Genomic DNA, 19,737 nt, shown 5'->3' on the forward strand with positions numbered 1-19,737 from the left:
CCCAAGCACACTTTGTTTCCCTACTTTAGTAGGACGTTGGCCTAGTGACTGAAACACAAGAAGGATTTGCTTTAATAATTTCTACTTGGGTCCTGGTGTAAACTCCGGTGAAGTGGAGATTTTAAGATGTAGCTGTTTGGTTGTTTAACTTTGATAGTTTTGGTGAAAACACAGACTAAAATCTTGACTTAAACTGTTAGCCCAGACCTTTAGGAAAGGATTTCTTTGAAAATGTTATTAAAGGGCTTGTTTACTAAGAAACCATGTATTACTTTTCTATTTAAAATAGGATCAGTCACTCTGAGTTGCATGAGCATAAAAAAAGTGAACAAAGGCAGTGGAAGAGTCACGTTGCAGTTAGCCAATCAGAGGCGGAATGAAGGGAATCCATCTTGTCCGCAAAGTATCCTTCTTGTAGCGTGTCACAAATTGTTGTTTCACCCACAGTCACAGAGACTGCATGTCAAAATCTGATTACAGCCACGGCTTCAGCATCTTGCTAGCCTAGTGAACTAGACCAAATTCTTGCTTTGCAAAGTTTGGTCTAGGCATGCTCCACTGGAACCTCTGCAGCCCCAACAGCATTCTGGCTGGCCAATCACAGCTCTCTAGAGGGGTTTCAAACACATAAAGAGCTGTGATTGGTCCATAATGGTGGGCCAATCATAGTGCTCTATCTGCTTAGTGAACAAATCACAGAGCTTTATCCGCTTTGTGGGCCAATCAGGGCACTCTATATGCCTGGTGGGTGGGATGATGCAACAGAGTGAAACAAGAGTATGTCACATTCATTGTCCAGTGGAACGCGGAGATCATTTGAAAGACAACGGTAGAACCCGCCCCACAACCGAGAGCCGTCAATGGAGCGTGGCCAGACTAAATAATACATTTATTTAGTCTGGCTTGCCAGGCTAGCATCTTGCAGCAGTTTAAAGGAGATATCTGGGATATTTCTTTTATCTGATGGCATCATCTAGTGGCTCACAAGCATATCACACCAAGACGTTTTCACTTTCGTATTTACGGCTGAAAGCAACTCCTCACGTTTATGAACGTGCTCCTCTAGCCAACAAAACAGAGCTATTGCTTTACTATTATTATGCTCATGTTAAGTTGTTTATTCATATATTTATATTTTAAAGGCATGAGAAATGTCGACATCGCTGCATGAACTGAGGTACGTCCTTAAACGCTCGAGCATGCTCTGTCATTGACGTCTGTATGAAAGCGGTAGCCTAACGCTATTCGTTAGTGCTGACCAGCCCTCAGTTCATATTGCATGGAGCTGCATGGGATAGGCGGTGGGCTTAGCAAAAAAATTAAATAGACAAGTTTCCTAAATTATATCACAGTACATGGAAAGACAATCACTTTTATGGATTTTGAATAAATTATATTTCCTGAAAGGGGAAAACTCTGGATTGCAGCTTTAAGCGTTGTCAAGTAAGGGAAAAAAAATCACTAAATAATGCAGTTGCCTGTCAATGACTTTAGCATATTTTTCTCCTTTTAACTTTTACAATTATTTCCAGAGACTTGTTGTGTTTGTGACTTGAGTTTGAAGTGTTTGGATTTTAACATAAAAGCCATAAAAAGTATTCAACCCCATTAAAATATAACGTTATCAACATAAATAGTTTTTTTTTCTGTTAAGAAATGGCCACGAGTAGCCTATGCTATAGCCAGACTCAGTTTCAAAATATAACTGTATAGCAGTGATTGTGAAAACACCCGGGGCATTAGTGAAGTAAGCTATTTTAATAATGTCCAACTAAAACTTATAATAGTCGGACATGTTGACCAATGTGCTTCTCCTCTAAACTTGCAAAGATGTTGTCATCAAAGAAACTTCTGAAAGACCACAAACCACTGTCTGTTGACTATTTGCACAAACTGCTATGACTTCTTTTAGAGATTAGGGTTGCTTTAAAACTAACTGTAATTTTTTAAACTCTGTAATTTATCTCTCTTATAATAGTCATTGGCTCACCTGTATGATTGGAAATAATCCCTGTTTCTCCAAACCAAGGCAGTTCACAGGATTTTTTTTTACAACAGATGAGGTCTCAGTGGTACAGGACACACTTTATGTTGCATTTTTTTCACACATGACAAGATTATGATTCTGTCAGCTGTCCTACGGCCTGCCAACACCTCGTTATGTTAAGCACTTTGTCTCTTGTGTGTCAGATAGATTTTTTCACATGTGGAGTATATTTCAGTGTGCAAATAATCCCTATTGATGGATTTGTTTTAGCAAACTGTGCTCCTGCATGCTCGCATGCAGATGCATAAGCATTAGGCGCCCTGCGGTGCCATTGTCAACTCCAAATCCTCTCCAGGTGATGTTTGGGGCTCAGAGTGCAGGTGTCATTTCCATTTCAGAGAGCTCCTTTTTAAGTGCACATGAAAGTGTTTGTGGTGGCCTTACACGTTGCTTTTATGTGTTTGTGTCCGTGTTTTCTGCTGTCCTCTGTGTAAATCAGCAGAGCAGCATAATCGCTTCGGTCCTGTGGGTTTTAGACCCGGCTACATTATCTGTGAGTTCATCAGTCAAGCTGCTGGGGTGGCAGAGAAACAGTGACTCAGTAAAAACTTCTTTAAATATGCATGTTGTTTTAGAGATGGTTTATTTATGAGTGGATGTGTGTGTGTCATGATGTATGGGTTTCTGGAGTGTAAGGAAGCAAGCTGAGTAAAGTGCAACAAGAAGGATTTTGTTGGGTTAAAGTGGCCGCTGGACAGACACGAGTTTGTGTGAAAGAATGACTGTTTAACTACAATCGTATTTCTGTCATTCCTCCAGATTTTGACCCTAATCTTGGGATTATGGCTGGAATTACCCCCATGAACCCCATGATGCCTGGCCTCAGTATGGTGCCTGCACCCGTCTCCCAGGACATACCTGTAATAAAGGAGATCGTCCACTGCAAAAGCTGCACCCTCTTCCCCCCCAACCCCAGTAAGTCATGATCACACCGGTTCTACTTGGGCCATCACTTCAGTCATGCTTCCTCCAGCTCAAGTATTAATCAGCAAAGTCATTCTGCAGACAGAGTCTAAATAAAAGGCTTGTTCAACACATAAATGTGCTATTATCCTCTCCAAAAATGTTATAAATAAATTATTACTCATCAAAAGTTAAAAGGAATGGTCTGAAATTCCTATTGTGTTTTAGATTTGACCACCAAATATTAAATTTTCATCCTTTAAGAGGGAAAAAACCATGAGACTACAAACATCTGACATTCCAGTAAAATTGACATTTCGTCAAGTGAAAAAGAGAAATGCACTTTTTATTTAGGAAAGTTTAATTTTCTTTTTACTAAAGTAATCATTTTCATTCTAAACATTTAACAGCTTCACTCTGCTCACTGCTCTCAACACACTGTGAAAAAATGACAGAGTGAGTTATTGCACACATCAGATTATTTCTTTCTTTGAGTGATTCATCTCTGCAGAGATTTGAGGTTATGTATTCATAAGATGTCCTGCCTCAGACTTTTATTAAAATTTTATTTTATGCTGAAAATATTATAAACAGACAAACTGAGGAATCTTCAGGGCAGCTTGCTGTATAATTTGACTGGATGTGTGCTGTGCAGACCATTGTGTAGGTTTCAAGTAAACAGCACCTCCTAAATATTCATAGTGAGGAGCAAAGAGCTTTGGGGGTGGTGTTTTGATTGATCCCACCTTTGCTTGTCACATTTACATCTACTCTAGGTACATTTATTTTCCCAGCTAAGATTATGGATCATCTTCAGGGTAAATTTAATCAAAATATCCTCATCATAGCTACGTTTAGGACTATGTATATTTTGGCTTAGTAGAGTAAAGTACAGATAAAATAAGCTTATTAAAAGTTAACTTCATCTGCAAACATTCTCTATCCAGTTTTGTGGCATCAAGAGGGATATGAACTGCTGAAGAGAACTTATATACCCTTAGGCAAAATAAAGAACCAGCTTGGCAGGAAAAGAACTTCCACCACTTTTAAGATTGTCATGATCACTATTTGACACTAGTGAAATGTTTGCCTCTGTCAAGAAATTCATACGATTAGAAAATTTGATATTTGAACATAAAACCATGTTTCAGTTCTAATCCTCATCATCACATTAATTCAGTCAACACCTTTGTCCTTGTCCACAGTTCACACCAGGAGCGTCTGCGGCGCAATGCAGCGGCGGTACATCTCTGCATCAAACAGAAGCCGTTATTGTCTGTGGCTTGATTCGTAGTAGATGCGTCACATGGCTTAAATAGGATTGGGTTTTATTTTTGCGGCGATACGCCTTAGGGACCCATCAAGACATTCACGTAGGGCTAGACAGGAATGGTATCAGTGTGAAGCATCTGATAAATAAAAAGTTTTTGCCAAATTATGGTTCCTTCACTATGCAGACATTACGTCTCTACCTCTACCAAGTGGCTCATTTGCTCTCTGCATGTTTTGAGAGAAAAGATGTATTTTTCTGCATGGATGTGGCTTTAATCCCAGCAGTGGAGAATCACGACAACATTATTTATGACACCGCATGCCCGTTTTTCTTAGACAACATCAAAATGCTACATGAAATATCAAATATTATGGAAGTTGATGGTGAGTTAAAAAATGTATTATGAAAAAATATAGTTGTTTTTAAGCATGCATCAATTATCCCATGACCTAGAAATTCCCACTACACAGACCGAGGCTGAGCCGCTCCACGTCGGATACACTCCTGGTGTAAAATAACAGGGATCAATGTGTCAGGCGTACTTTACCTATTTACTATTTACTATGAAAGCTAGACGTTAGACTAGTTATCTCTGAGTCAAAGTGACCACACAGCCACCAGTGGTTTTAAATTTAGTCCAACTTTTCTTTCTATATCCTACCGTGGTGATTATTTTTTCAGTCGTTTTTGATTTCTTGAAATAACCTCAACTTGCTGTTTTGCAACCTACAGTTGGGTCGTGACCCTAACTTTGGTAACCGCTGCTCTAATGCGTATCTTTTTCAACAATAATTTTCTATTCATGGTATCTGGTTGGATTTTCTATAAACGAGAGCAATCCACGTCAAACATCTTTGCGTGTTTACAGGATGTCTCTAAATGCAGGTACTTAAGCAACAAATTCCTCTGTTTGGGTGATTAATCAGCACCAGAGGGATATTTGATCATCTGTCGGATTTGGCGGAACCAGCTGAGTCAGTTGCAAACTGACAGTTTTGCAAGGAGGCTCCACACCTGAAATCCAGTAGCGTAGCTGTGTGTAGGTATTTGCAATTCTGATTTAAGCATCACAGCGCTACACTGGTGTACTTTGCCACTAAGGTTTTAAATACCCGTGACAGCTCTCTGTCAGAGAAAACCAAGCTTATGGATAACAGGTGTTTCAGTACTTAGGGCTATTACACTAATGCCATTTCTAGATCCATGTTTATTTAAACCTTCACACGCTGTAGTCCATCTGACGATATCTTTTCATTTTTCAGCTATTAAAAAGTCTCTCTTTGGGCTTACTGGGACCATTTCAGAAGACTGGTGGTTACATTCCAACTTTCTTATCTGTACAAAGAAGAAATAACTTCCTTGATTTTAAATTCTCTGTTTTCTTCCTGGTAGTGTTTACTACAATAAACTGTTAAAAAATATTTAAATAAAATATGAATTATGGGAAGACCTGAAAAACAAGTGCAGGATGAGACTGTGAAGTCACTAAACAGAGTCACATCACTGTTAACAAGTGAGCCACCTTTTCTGTCACTGAATAAACAATCGATGTGTTTGGGGACAAAAGAAGGAGAGAGAAAAACATGCGAGTGAGATCATCAAGTTTTAAGTGTTGGTGCAAAACTACTTTTCCATAACACCAGTCACAGTTTTAAACTTTTGAAGGTTTAATATCTTTTCATTTAAAAAAAAAAAACAATTCAAACTAAACCCAACAAGTTATTATGAACTCTCCACCTGAGAAATCCTGAAGATCTATAGTTAATTGTGTGTATATGTATATATATATATGTATATATATATATATATACATATATATATATATATATATATATATGTATATATATTTATATATATATATATATGCATACATACATATATATGCATACATACACACATATATATATATATACATATATATGTGTGTATATATATATATATATATATATACATTATTATTTATCAACCATTATTGTTCATTTAGCCATATTGTTATTTAATGATTATTTAACTTATGAGTTGTAAAAGTCACTTTATTCAGAGGCATGAGGAATCCTGTAGAAGCGGTAAGGGGAGCTTAGGCCTTCAACCGGGAACAGTTTGTTGACAACATGTTATGATGTGTTCTGAGCTACAGAATCTTCTGGGCTTGTTGGGAGATATAATGTAAAATCCACCTTAGAGAATGGAATTTATGTCTGCAGATGACCAGTGGCATGTAGGTCAATCTGTAGGTGAAAACTGACCATTTCTGGACGTTACACACACACACACACACACACACACACACACACACACACACACACACACACACACACACACACACACACACACACACAGGCAGTGATAAGGCTGAAGGAGAGATGCTAGATCTAACCTTATTGACTTTGTCCACAAAGAAAAACAGAAAGTTCTCACAGTCTGCAACAGAGTGGATGGAGGCTGTAGGAGAGGCAGGAGAGACGATACTGCTGATGGTGTTAAACAGCACCTTGGGGTGTCTCATTTAAAGGGAACACATGCAGTCTTGTGTCTCCTGTTTGACCAGATTTTGAAAGGTTAAACTGTACCTAAAACTGACCATTGCTGGACGTTACACACACACACACACGACCAAACTAGTTAACTCTATGAAGACCTCTGCATGCCCCCTCGACATCACCCTCATCTTTGTTTAAAAGTGCTTTTCAGTCCATCAATCCCAGCGTGCTCTCTATAATTAATGCTTCTCTGGTTTCTGGTCAGGTCCCTGCTTACTTTAAGAACGCTGTAATCCACCCGCTTCTTAAAAAACCGAGTCTCGACCCCTCTCTCCATAGCAGCTTCAGACCCATCTCTAAACTTCCGTTCATCTCCAAGATCTTGGAAAAGGTTGTGGCTAAACAACTCACAGCTGCTCTTGATGAACATAACATCTATGATAGCTTCCAGTCAGGTTTTTGTGGAGCTCATTCTACTGAAACAGCTCTTCTTAGGGTCTCTAATGACCTTCTGACTCACAGTGATGCAGGGGACTGTTCTGTTCTGGTCCTGCTGGATCTGACTGCAGCCTTTGACACTGTTGACCATCACCTGCTACTGGAGAGGCTGAGAGACTGGGTAGGCCTATCAGGATCTGCTCTGGAGTGGTTCTCCTCTTATCTTTCTGAGCGCTCCTCTTCTGTGGCAGTCTCCAAGTTTCGGTCCTCCACCACCTCTCTTACCCATGGTGTCCCACAAGGTTCTGTGCTGGGGCCTCTACTCTTCCTCCTATATCTGTTTCCTCTTCAGCACATCCTGAGCTCCTTCAAAGGAATCTCCTACCATCTTTATGCAGATGACATCCAACTGTACATCTCTTTTAAGCCCCATGAGATATCTAAGCTTCAGCTGTTACACACCTGCTTAGACTCTATCAAAACCTGGATGGCTGGGAGCTTTCTTCAGCTGAATGAAGATAAGACTGAGATCCTCATCTGTGCCCCAGACAAGCTGGTTCCCAAAGTCAGAGACTCTCTTGGTCAGCTTGCTTCCCACACCAAACCTTTCGTCAGGAATCTTGGCGTGACCTTTGACCCTGCTCTCACCCTGGATTCTCATGTCAGTTCTCTTGTTCGCTCTTCCTTCTTCCATCTCAGGAACATTGCTAAGCTGAGTCCCATTCTGTCTCGCTCTGAACTTGAGACAGTTCTCCACACCTTCATCTCCTCATGCTTAGACTACTGTAACTCTCTTTTCACGTGTCTGAGCAGAACCTCCCTGAACCGTCTACAGGTGGTTCAGAATGCCTGTGCTCGGCTTCTGACCAAGTCCTCCAAACACACCCACATCACCCCGCTTCTCCTCCATCTTCACTGGCTGCCAGTCAACTTCAGGGTTCATTTCAAGATCCTGGTTCTGGTCTACAGGGCCTTACATGGACAAGCACCATCATACATTGGTGATCTTTTTAGTCCCTACACCCCCAGCAGGTCCCTGAGGTCCAGTGATCAAAGCCTACTGGTTGTGCAGCACCAGGCTAAAGACCAAAGGTGACAGATCATTTGCTGCTGTGGCCCCCAGACTCTGGAACTCTCTCCCCCTGAGCCTGAGATCAGCGGACTCAGTGGTCTCCTTTAAAAAGCAGCTGAAGACACTTGTTCAAGCTGGCTTTTGTATGACCTTCTTCACCACTGTCTTTATTCTGCTCTCCCCACCTATTCCACCTTCCTCAGGATCCACTGATTTCCCTCTTTTCTATTCACTCTCTCTCTTTCTTAACATTTTTTCTTTTAAATCGCAATTGCTTATTCTTGCTCATTTTAAATATATCTTAAACATTTTCAAAATGCTTTTTTTTTCTATTTTTACAATTTTTATATTTTTTGTTTTTGTGAAGCGCCTCGTGATTTTTATCTTGAGAGGCGCTATAGAAATGATATTTTCTTATTATTATTATTATTATTATTATTATTATTATTATTATTATTATTATTATTATTACACAATGATTACTACAAAATAATTCTGACTGACATGTACAACAACATCTGCTGTTGATTAAGGTATATAATAGTTCTTAAATAATCCAGTTAAAGTCAAGAATACAAAACTCTGAACAATCATAATGCTGTATTTATTCCCCTCCAGTCAAAAGGCTTGATGTGTGAGTGTGTGTTCATTTGTGAAACATGTCATGTGCATGTTAGACTGATTACGTTTTGTAATAAACCTAAATCAAGATGGCCGGCACAACTAACCAGCCTTCACAGTCGTTTTAACAGACACTTAGCTGAAATTAGGTGTTAGTGAAGAACCGTCCCGTACCCATTTTATTTATAGCACATTTTTAAATGACAGGACAGCTAAACAAAGATACAAAATACAACAGTGATAAAAAAAAAAGAACATAAACTACTGGACAAATAAAAGTCACACAGTGAGATGCAATGAGATAAAGTCAGCATTCAAATGCAGGAAAAAAAGTAATGGGCCTTAAGAGTAGACTTGAGGTGATAAGCTGGCCTCAGATTCCGCCATCGCAAGGAATAATTATATTGGAAAGATAAGAAGAGCCCTGGACATGAAGGATTTCATAGACGAAGACAAGGACTTTGAATCGGACACTAAAGAACACAGGGAGCCTAAGCAAGTCTGCCACTATAGCTGATACCACTGCTTCTGTCAGTATTAGTCAGGAACTGTGTTGCTGCATTCTGATTCATTGAAGATTTATTTACTCCGATTGGACTACGCAAACTCGGCCCCAATCTGGAGGTAATAAATGCGTGGGTGACGGATTCGAAGCCTCAGCCTTTCGGAATACATTTCAGATGAGTTAACTGAGGAAGCTGGAAAAACACAGGCCTTAAATGGATTGGGAGAACTTACCGTTTGGCTGGAGATCGCTTACATTCATTTTAAGATTTGACCAAAACTGCTCAAGTGCCATCCTTTCTCAACATAAGATGATCTTGGTTTACAAGTTTGACATGAAAGGTGGGAGGTATTTATTACATGAATGAACACTTTAAAATAGTAATGCATAGAAAAATGTGCTTTTACTAAAGCCTGATTTATACTTCTCCGTCAGCTCAGGTTCTGAGCCTCGTACACTCATTGACAGAGACGTTTACTTTCCTACTTCTCCGTTACATGGGGAGGGTTGCAAAGCAATTCCCCGCCAGGACAACAGAGGGCACAGCGCTTTCCTGGGGTATCCTACGGCCATTACATTCACGTCTCCGGTTCAAGATTATGTATTTACTGTTGTGTTCATATTGTTTTATTTTATTTGGAGACTTTTTAACATGAACGAATTCGTCCCTCGTTCTCCTCCACCTCTTCATGCGATCGGCACCCCTAATCCCATGTTTCTCGTCATTTCCGTCCGCGAATAAAAAGCTTGCTGCATATCTTTTACTCCAGTCACAGGTAGATAAAAGTTTATATTTTTGATTTTTTTCCACGAGATGTTCTTCAATCTGTTCCGTGTCTACCAACAAATATTTTTCTTTTTTGGAGGGAGCAATGGCGGTGCTTTTAACGAATGTAAAGGAGGCAGTGTCCTGACCAATCACAAGCATGAGGTTTCCATCACTTTTGACAGATAGTTAAAAAGTCTCCATTTCGCAGAGCCCTTGATCCGACACTAGGGCTGTCGCGGTTGAGGAATTCCTCCTGCGGTGATTCAGGGTGGCTTAATATTGCGGTGTGCGATATTATTGCAGTCCTTTTTTTATTGCAGTACTATCTAAACATAATGTTTACACATTTAAAAAAGGTTAAAAATTGCCATGCCTTCTTTTATAACACTTTACTGAATGCAGATCAAAGGGCAGTAACAACACAGATCGCAGTAACGTTTGTTTCTCCGACAGTCGGAGTCCGACTGAACTTAAAAACAACAAAATTCAGGAGGTTAAACTTTTAAATGCAAATTTGGCTGCCGCATCTAACAAATAAGAAACAAGTCCCCATTTTGTTTAGTTGTTTAAAATCAAGCATAAAAAATTACATGTGCCGGGCGCGCGCTTTCACACACACGAATGACGGTGATTTATAGCTCGGTCACGTCCTTGTTACCTACAAGGAAAACCAGCATGATAACTATATACAGTGGGGCAAAAAAGTATTTAGTCAGCCACCGGTTGTGCAAGTTCTCCCACTTAAAATGATGACAGAGGTCAGTAATTTTCATCATAGGTACACTTCAACTGTGAGAGACAGAATGTGAAAAAAAATCCATGAATTCACATGGCAGGATTTTTAAAGAATTTATTTGTAAATTAGGGTGGAAAATAAGTATTTGGTCACTTCAAACAAGGAAAATCTCTGGCTCTCACAGACCTGTAACGTCTTCTTTAAGAAGCTTTTCTGTCCTCCACTCGTTACCTGTATTTATGGCACCTGTTTGAACACATTATCTGTATAAAAGACACCTGTCCACAGCCTCAAACAGTCAGACTCCAAACTCCACTATGGCCAAGACCAAAGAGCTTTCGAAGGACACCAGGAAAAGAATTGTAGACCTGCACCAGACTGGGAAGAGTGAATCTACAATAGGCAAGCAGCTTGGTGTGAAAAAATCAACTGTGGGAGCAATTATCAGAAAATGGAAGACATACAAGATCACTGATAATCTCCCTCGATCTGGGGCTCCACGCAAGATCTCATCCCGTGGGGTCAAAATGATCATGAGAACGGTGAGCAAGAATCCCAGAACCACACAGGGGGGACCTGGTGAATGACCTGCAGAGAGCTGGGACCACAGTAACAAAGGTCACCATCAGTAACACACTACAACGGCAGGGAATCAAATCCTGCAGTGCCAGACGCGTTCCGCTACTGAAGCCAGTGCATGTCCAGGCCCGTCTGAAGTTTGCCAGAGAGCACATGGATGATACAGCAGAGGATTGGGAGAATGTCATGTGGTCAGATGAAACCAAAGTAGAACTTTTTGGTGTAAACTCAACTCATCGTGTTTGGAGGAAGAAGAATACTGAGTTGCATCCCAAGAACACCATACCTACTGTGAAGCATGGGGGTGGGAACATTATGCTTTGGGACTGTTTTTCTGCTAAGGGGACAGGACGACTGATCCGTGTTAAGGAAAGAATGAATGGGGCCATGTATCGTGAGATTCTGAGCCAAACCCTCCTTTCATCAGTGAGAGCTTTGAAGATGAAACGTGGCTGGGTCTTCCAACGCGACAATGATCCCAAACACACCGCCCGGGCAACAAAGGAGTGGCTCCGTAAGAAGCATTTGAAAGTCCTGGAGTGGCCGAGCCAGTCTCCAGACCTCAACCCCATAGAAAATCTGTGGAGGGAGTTGAAAGTCCGTGTTGCTCGTCGACAGCCCCAAAACATCGCTGCTCTCGAGAAGATCTGCATGGAGGAATGGGCCAAAATACCAGCTACTGTGTGTGCAAGCCTGGTAAAGACCTATAGTAATTGTTTGACCTCTGTTATTGCCAACAAAGGTTATGTTACAAAGTATTGAGTTGAATTTTTGTTATTGACCAAATACTTATTTTCCACCCTGATTTTCAAATAAATTGTTTAAAAATCCTACCATGTGAATTCATGGATTTTTTTTCACATTCTGTCTCTCACAGTTGAAGTGTACCTATGATGTAAATTACTGACCTCTGTCATCATTTTAAGTGGAAGAACTTGCATAATCGGTGGCTGACTAAATACTTTTTTGCCCCACTGTACGGTTTGAGAGAGAATCTGAGAGGGGTGGCAACATTTCCAGCAACATTGAAAACCCTCTCGGATGATGCGCTCGTTGCACTAACGCACACGTACTTGCGTGCTACTCTGGCGAGCAAAGGGAATCTCTCCCGGTTGTTGCTCCACCATGTCAGGGGGGTTTCTTTAGGGTGGATGCATTCCTCCTGCAGGTAGCGAGTGAACTCCAGCTCGGCTCAAACTCTCTTCGGGACGGTTGCAGAAGCAGTGCTTGTCTGGGACTTCAGCAGGTCTCCGCGCGTTTATTTATTTATTTTTTTGCCGCTGGTGGCAGCTCTGTCTCGGCCAAGGACTCTGGCTGCGCAGCAGCTGACGTACTGAAAACCAAAGTGCTCCCAAAGGAGCGAAGTAACGTTTCGTTTTGATACCAGTGCAGCCATCCTTATCAACATGCATCATTGAGTTGAACCAAGTTCAGTAATCGCGGTGGCCCATGATGCAGCGCGGTGGGCTTCTTCATATTGCGATATTTCATTTTTGCGGTTACCACGACAGCCCTATCCGACACATAATGGCATTGTCTGTCTTCGTACCCACACAGACGGAGACGTATAAATCAGGCTTAAGGTTAGCTCAGCACGATATTTGAAAAACAAGCAATTGTGATCTTGTTGCAAACTGTATGACTATGATGAACTTGAAGAACAGAGGTAATTTATGGTAAGAATATTTTGATGATGGATTTTCTATAGATTGTGCAGCACTAGCGGTTTGCAGTCATGGGTAACTGCTCGTTAATTAATAGAGAAAATCTCTAATTCCCCGTTTGGTCGTTCATGGCCCAATGTGGGCACTGACCTCCTTTTTAGGCTCCATCTGTTAATTTCTTCACCTGTTACAGAATTAAGAGCCCCTGCTCAGAGCCGCGGCTGTTTTAGTGGTGCAGATAGTTGGGGGCGTCATTCAGTATTTGAGGTACAAAGGGGAGCAAGCACTGCTATTAGCTGCATTAAGGCTTTTAGCAAATATCACAGGGGAGACACTGGTGTCAACAACCAGGTTGCACATATGGTGTCCATCACATGTAGTCATTACCCTCTGGCTGCACATTCTCAGAATGACACCATGTGCAGCATCCTCTCTCTCTCTCTCTCTCTCTCTCTCTCTCTCTCTCTTGCTGACCTTTTAGCTGAGAAACAGCTTCACCCCCCTTCTCTCCTGGGTTATATCTTTTTTTACCTTGTCAATGCGCATCACCTTAACATGTTAGAAACGTGCAGTGGTGTGAAAAACTAATTGCCCCCTTCCTGATTTCTTATTCTTTTGCATGTTTGTCACACAAAATGTTTCTGATCATCAAACACATTTAACCATTAGTCAAAGATAACACAAGTAAACACAAAATGCAGTTTTGAAATGATGGTTTTTATTATTTAGGGAGAGAACAAAATCCAAACATACATTGCCCTGTGTGAAAAAGTAATTGCCCCCCTTGTTAAAAAAATAACCCAACTGTGCTGTTTCACACCCGAGTTCAATTTCTGTAGCCACCCACAAAGCCTGATTACTGCCACACCTGTTTCAATCAAGAAATCACTTAAATATGAGCTGTCTGACACAGAGAAGTAGACCAGAAGCACCTCAAAAGCTAGACATCATGCCAAGATCCAAAGAAATTCAAGAACAAATGAGAACAAAACTAATTGAGATCTATCAGTCTGGTAAAGGTTATAAAGCCATTTCTAAAGCTTTGGGACTCCAGCGAACCACAGTGAGAGCCATTATCCACAAACGGCAACAACATGGAACAGTGGTGAACCTTCCCAGGAGTGGGCGACCGACCAAAATTACCCCAAGAGTGCAGAGACAACTCATCCGAGAGGTCACAAAAGACCCCAGGACAACTTCTAAAGAACTGCAGGCCTCACTTGCCTCAGTTAAGGTCAGTGTCCATGACTCCACCATAAGAAAGAGACTGGGCAAAAATGGCCTGCATGGCAGATTTCCAAGACGCAAACCACTGTTAAGCAAAAGGAACATTAGGGCTCGTCTCAAAGTTGCTAAGAAACATCTCAATGATTGCCAAGACTTTTGGGGAAATACCTTGTGGTCTGATGAGTTAAAAGTTGAACTTTTTGGAAGGCAAATGTCCCGTTACATCTGGTGTAGAAGTAACACAACATTTCAGACAAAGAACATCATACCAACAGTAAAATATGGTGGTGGTAGTGTGATGGTCTGGGGTTGTTTTGCTGCTTCAGGAACTGGAAGGCTTGCTGTGATAAATGGAACCATGAATTCTACTGTCTACCAAAACATCCTGAAGGAGAATGTCCGGCCATCTGTTCGTCAACTAAAGCTGAAGCGATCTTGGGTGCTGCAGCAGGACAATGACCCAAAACACACCAGCAAATCCACCTCTGAATGGCTGAAGAACAACAAAATGAAGACTTTGGAGTGGCCTAGTCAAAGTTCTGACCTGAATCCTATTGAGACGCTATGGCAGTGGTTCCTAACCTGGGGGTCACGACCCCCACAAGGGGGCGCCAAAGCCTCTCAGTGGGTCGCCAGGACCTCTCCACTTTAAGGGGTTAAAACTTCCTTTATTACTTGTTTATAGCCTACATTTTGCTCACATTATTTTTTTCATGAGTGAAAAGTTTACTGATATTAAGACAGGAAATAATTAGTACAGAAAAAGTAACACACTTTTAAGAACATTTTACTCAGCTCACTGTTTTATTGTCAAGTGGCAAAAGTTCATTAAAGATAGGACTGGTTGATTAATCACAGCCTTTACAGTAAATAATCTAGTATAAACAGTAATATACACATTTAAGTACATTTTGCTCAGTGTATTTTTTATGTGTCAAACGTTTATTGAAAGGAATGATTGATTTATCAGTGTTTACAAGAAACAATGTGTTCAGAAAAGTAATACAAACTGTCAAGCACATTATGCTCTGTTTGGTTTTGTTAATGACTTTGTTCTGTACTGGAGCCTACTATTACTGTTATCTATTGAATCAAAGCATATTAAAATGTGCTTGAACAATTTGATCATTTCTTAATGTTTGTACTGGAAGAGAGAATGGGAGGGGGTCGTCAGAAATTTTACTGGTAAAAAAACGGGGTCCCTTGGGAAAAAGGTTGGGAACCACTGCGCTATGGCATGACCTTAGAAAGGCGGTTTATGCTAGAAAACCCTCAAATAAAGCTGAATTACAACAATTCTGCAAAGATGAGTGGGCCAAAATTCCTCCATAGCTCTGTAAAAGACTCGTAGCAAGTTATCGCAAACGCTTGATTGCAGTTATTGCTGCTAAGGGAGGCCCAACCAGTTATTAGGTTCAGGGGGCAATTCCTTTTTCACACAGGGCAATGTAGGTTTGGATTTTGTTCTCTCCCTAAATAATAAAAACCATAATTTCAAAACTGCATTTTGTGTTTACTTGTGTTTGATTGTGTTAATCTTTGACTAATGGTTAAATGTGTTTGATGATCAGAAACATTTTGTGTGACAAACACGCAAAAGAATAAGAAAACAGGAAGTGGGCAAATAGTTTTTCACACCATTGTATATCCTCAAAAAGACTCGTTTTTATTTGATTTTCCCCTTTTCTTTCAAACTGTCCACTTTCCAAATATGAGCACATATTAACCTCATCTGCCACCACTTCTGCCTACTCACTGGGTACCTTTTGTTAAGTTCCTGCACTCGACTTTAGACCTGTGAAATCACGCTGATGGTAAAATAGGACATCAAACAACGTTTCACTCTCTCTCACTCAGATTTCTTTTGATAGACTCCAGGAGAAGGTTTTATCATCTTCAGAAAGATGAAAACTGTTTGTTTTAAAATAAGGATATCATTAGTAACTACAGGAAACAGAAGCACGTCCTATTCATCTTTATTTTTAGTAAAGAGGGATCTTTAAACACACTTGTGCTGTTTTGGTTTCTAAAATAACCAGACGGTGAGAATCTAACCTGGACAAAAGGCACCCTCGAGTTATCTTTACCCGTCAGCTGTATAATGGATAGCTTTTTTAAAAACTCAGATTTTCTGACCAACACAGATTGAATGAACTCAACACGTTTGTGAATAGGTAGTTTATTTTTGGAATAGTGGCTCCTTGATGTTTGACGCCTGCCTGCTGCAGCACCCTCCTGCGCCATGAAAAGATGTTTATCCAGTCATGGTGATGGATGGTGATCAGCTTTCATCAGTGCAGCAGTGACTACACACACACAGCAGGACTGAACCCAGAGTCAGACATGTTTGTTTTTCAGTCACACCCAGCATCTCCTAAACCTTTTTTTGAATAAATGAACATCACCTTTCATCAATCTTGTAAACCAAGATCATCTTATGTTAAGTGCTGCTGGTGAAGCAGTTTTAGTGAATTCTTAAAATAAATGTAGGTGATCTCTAGTATAACGCTAAGTTCTCCCAATACATTTAAGTCCTGTTTCTTTCCAGCTTGCCCATCTAACTCGTCTGAAATGTATTCTAGAAAGGTCTCACTTGGTCTGATTTTAAAACCTTAGCTCAAGTAGTGCGTGTCATTCAGTCTCCAGTGTGGCAGCAGAGCATACATTCATCCAGAACATTAAAACGGCCAAAAATCTGTCCAAGGCAAAATTCCAGATCCTCATGACAATGGTCTCTTCAGCAAGCCACCTCGGGACATTTGATCACACACAAGCAGGTGCATGTTTATGCAGAGAGGAAGGAAGCGTGAGACGGCGTGTTCAGGTCACAGCAAGTGAAATGTTCCTAAGAGAAATCTTTTAATTGCATTGTTTATGTGTTATATGTTAAATATTAAAAACGAATGGAAATTACATGATATTAAATGCTTATTTAATATTATTTAAAAAAAATGTAATTGACAAAAAGAAAATCGATCATGATTGTTTTCTTTTACCCGGTCTAAATGACAGAACACTAAAATGTCTAGGTTGACCTCTGGTCACAGTGAAGATGAGCATTCACTCACCCATCTTGACTCACAACGGGGAAGGCTGTTGATGGTATTGCATCTAGGTGAGAGCAGTGCACATACTGGCTAATAGAAGCTAATCATTAGCATTAGCAACTCCACAACATGGAAGAACTCCTCCAGGTTTGTGTTAATTGTGGAGATAAAACATCAATGCTGCAAAGCCAGTCAGTGGCGAGAGGTCCTAAAATCATTAATACTGAGGAGTAAGACTCCAAACCCTGCCGTTTTCTACCCCCTCTCCTCCAGCTAACGTCTACTTCCTGAAACAGGGGCGCCAGGATTTTTTCCACAGAGATTGACTCACAACATTCATTTTCACTAGAGACCACTGCAGAGTTATTGGGAAAAAATGAGTAAATGTGAGTTTTAAAGTGAAATTCATTATTTTTTTAAAATAAATCTATTTGAAGCTGAAATGTAAGTGAATGAAAAATCTTTTTAGGGAACCTGGCAGTTTGTGTTGTTCTCTCCCTTTCTGTGTTATATTTTCCTCATTAGAGGCAGAGGAAAAAGCATCCTCATTTTCCTTCTGTCTCGTTCCCTCAGGTTTTACCTGCTTATTATTTTTGCATGCAAATGCAATCACTTGGAACCTCCACAAATGTTTCCATAGTTAGGTAGATATAATCTATTTATTGTAATCTGGAAACCATGAATAGTTCATCCAGAGCATGTTTCTTGTGCATTTGCATGAAGAGTATTTTGTTATAAGAGTGGGATTCTGCACAGCAAGTAGCTAAGGGGATTGCAAAATGATCCCACTCAGATTTTAATAAGTTACCATTTAATTATCAGACAAAATATCCATACGTTTTTTTTAGATGGCAGAAAAAAAATGATATGCAATTAGCATTTTGGCACATTAGGATGCTGCTGCACAGCGTCCTCACTGCTCTATCAGCCACTCGTAAACCCAAAAGGTCACTTCATTTAGAACTCTTTGTTGCGTCTGCCAGCAAAGCTTTTTCTTGCTTTCGCAAGCTTTTTCTTAACCACCTTTTTTATTTATTTATTTGTCTCCTGTCCGTCTCAACTCCAAACTCGTTTAATCCCCCAACTCTTGGGGTCAAGCAATGAAACCTCGGTCAACATTTTGCTTCAACAGTCACATTTTGAGGAGAGAGGCAGGGAGATGGAAGTGTTTTGGTCGCTTTTGTGGCAAAGTGTGAGCGATGGAGACTAGGTTGAAAATAATGGAAGGTGTTAGATCGGATTTAAGGAGGATTTTTTTCCAAAACTGAGTGTTGCATGAAAGTACAAACAGTTCTGATATGAGGGATCATGAGCTGATAAATCTTTGTAGTAAAAATAAAAAACGTAAAACAAAGATTTATTGTTATGTGACAATTAAAGAAACTCTGTGTGACTCATATTAATGCTACCTATTCATCGTGTGACTGTTAAAGTTATTTTCTTTATTTCAGAATTGAGCTCCGGTCCGTCCACCCAAATGTATAAACCTCTGAATTAGTTCAGTAAGGAGCCAGGCACCCGCCACGCCAGCTTATTCCTTACATCTTTCCTAGTCGAGCTTTTTACTTTGTTTTGCAGAATCGAATCCACCACCCTGCTGAGAAACTCCTTCAGGTTGTTTTGATTCTCCCTGCTGGTACTTGGATCTTTAGCTACAGATGGAGGCTGTACTGAACAAGAAGCAATCAGTCGGTCTCTTTATTTGAGGTTAAAGTAGTTGGATAAGCAGCCCTGAAATGTTTAAAAAGATAATCAAACCTGTGAAAAACATTTAAAAATACTTTAAATAAAGTAAAACATTGTGGTAAATGATGGATAATTTCTGTGAGATGTTTTGAACTTTTTGTTCACTCTTTATCTAAACCCTTTTCCAATCCTGGGTGCTGAGCGTGAGGAGCTGGATTAGTGGTTTTTCCTATAAAGATATTCCACCTGCTTCATCTTTGCCTTCCTCTTGAACAAAAGGTGGGAACATTTCTGGATTTGCTGTTGGCAGAAATAAGCCATGCTCTGTTGTTAAATCATTTTGATCACATTTAAACAAATAATCTGAAATAAATCGGAACCAGTCCCCTCAGCTCTTGTGCTGCTCGTGAGGCGTCGAGCCAAGATCAGCCCAGCTCTCCTCAGAGCTCTCGTATCTCCTGGAACGGCAGTGGCGACGGTGCACACGGGGCCTTTTCCAGCACATATCTAGAAATACAGCATCCTCAGCGTTCCAGTAATTATTCGGTTCACTCCTCATAGACCCCACTAATCACATTCATCATGGATGAGGAGCCTGATCTATTGGAGATTAGATCAGTCAACACTCATCTGTGTTGAATAAGTGATTTCTGCAGTGCATGGAAGCTTCCACATGAGAGGATTTGCAAT

The 19,737-nt window shown here is 40.4% G+C and overlaps 1 protein-coding gene across 3 annotated transcripts in view; it reads left to right on the forward strand.

Annotated features, from left to right (window-relative positions):
- enox2 (ecto-NOX disulfide-thiol exchanger 2) overlaps window positions 1–19,737 on the forward strand; it is a 338,606-nt gene that overhangs the window by 267,739 nt on the left and 51,130 nt on the right. For all 3 annotated transcript variants that reach the window (XM_015949661.3, XM_054739246.2, XM_015949670.3), the window contains one exon: window positions 2,807–2,962. In XM_015949661.3, the coding sequence (XP_015805147.1) occupies window positions 2,807–2,962 (156 nt within the window). The remainder of the gene's footprint in view (window positions 1–2,806; window positions 2,963–19,737) is intronic.

The sequence above is a fragment of the Nothobranchius furzeri genome, chromosome 1 (assembly GCF_043380555.1).
Source record: "Nothobranchius furzeri strain GRZ-AD chromosome 1, NfurGRZ-RIMD1, whole genome shotgun sequence".
In the NCBI taxonomy this organism is placed as follows: domain Eukaryota; kingdom Metazoa; phylum Chordata; class Actinopteri; order Cyprinodontiformes; family Nothobranchiidae; genus Nothobranchius; species Nothobranchius furzeri.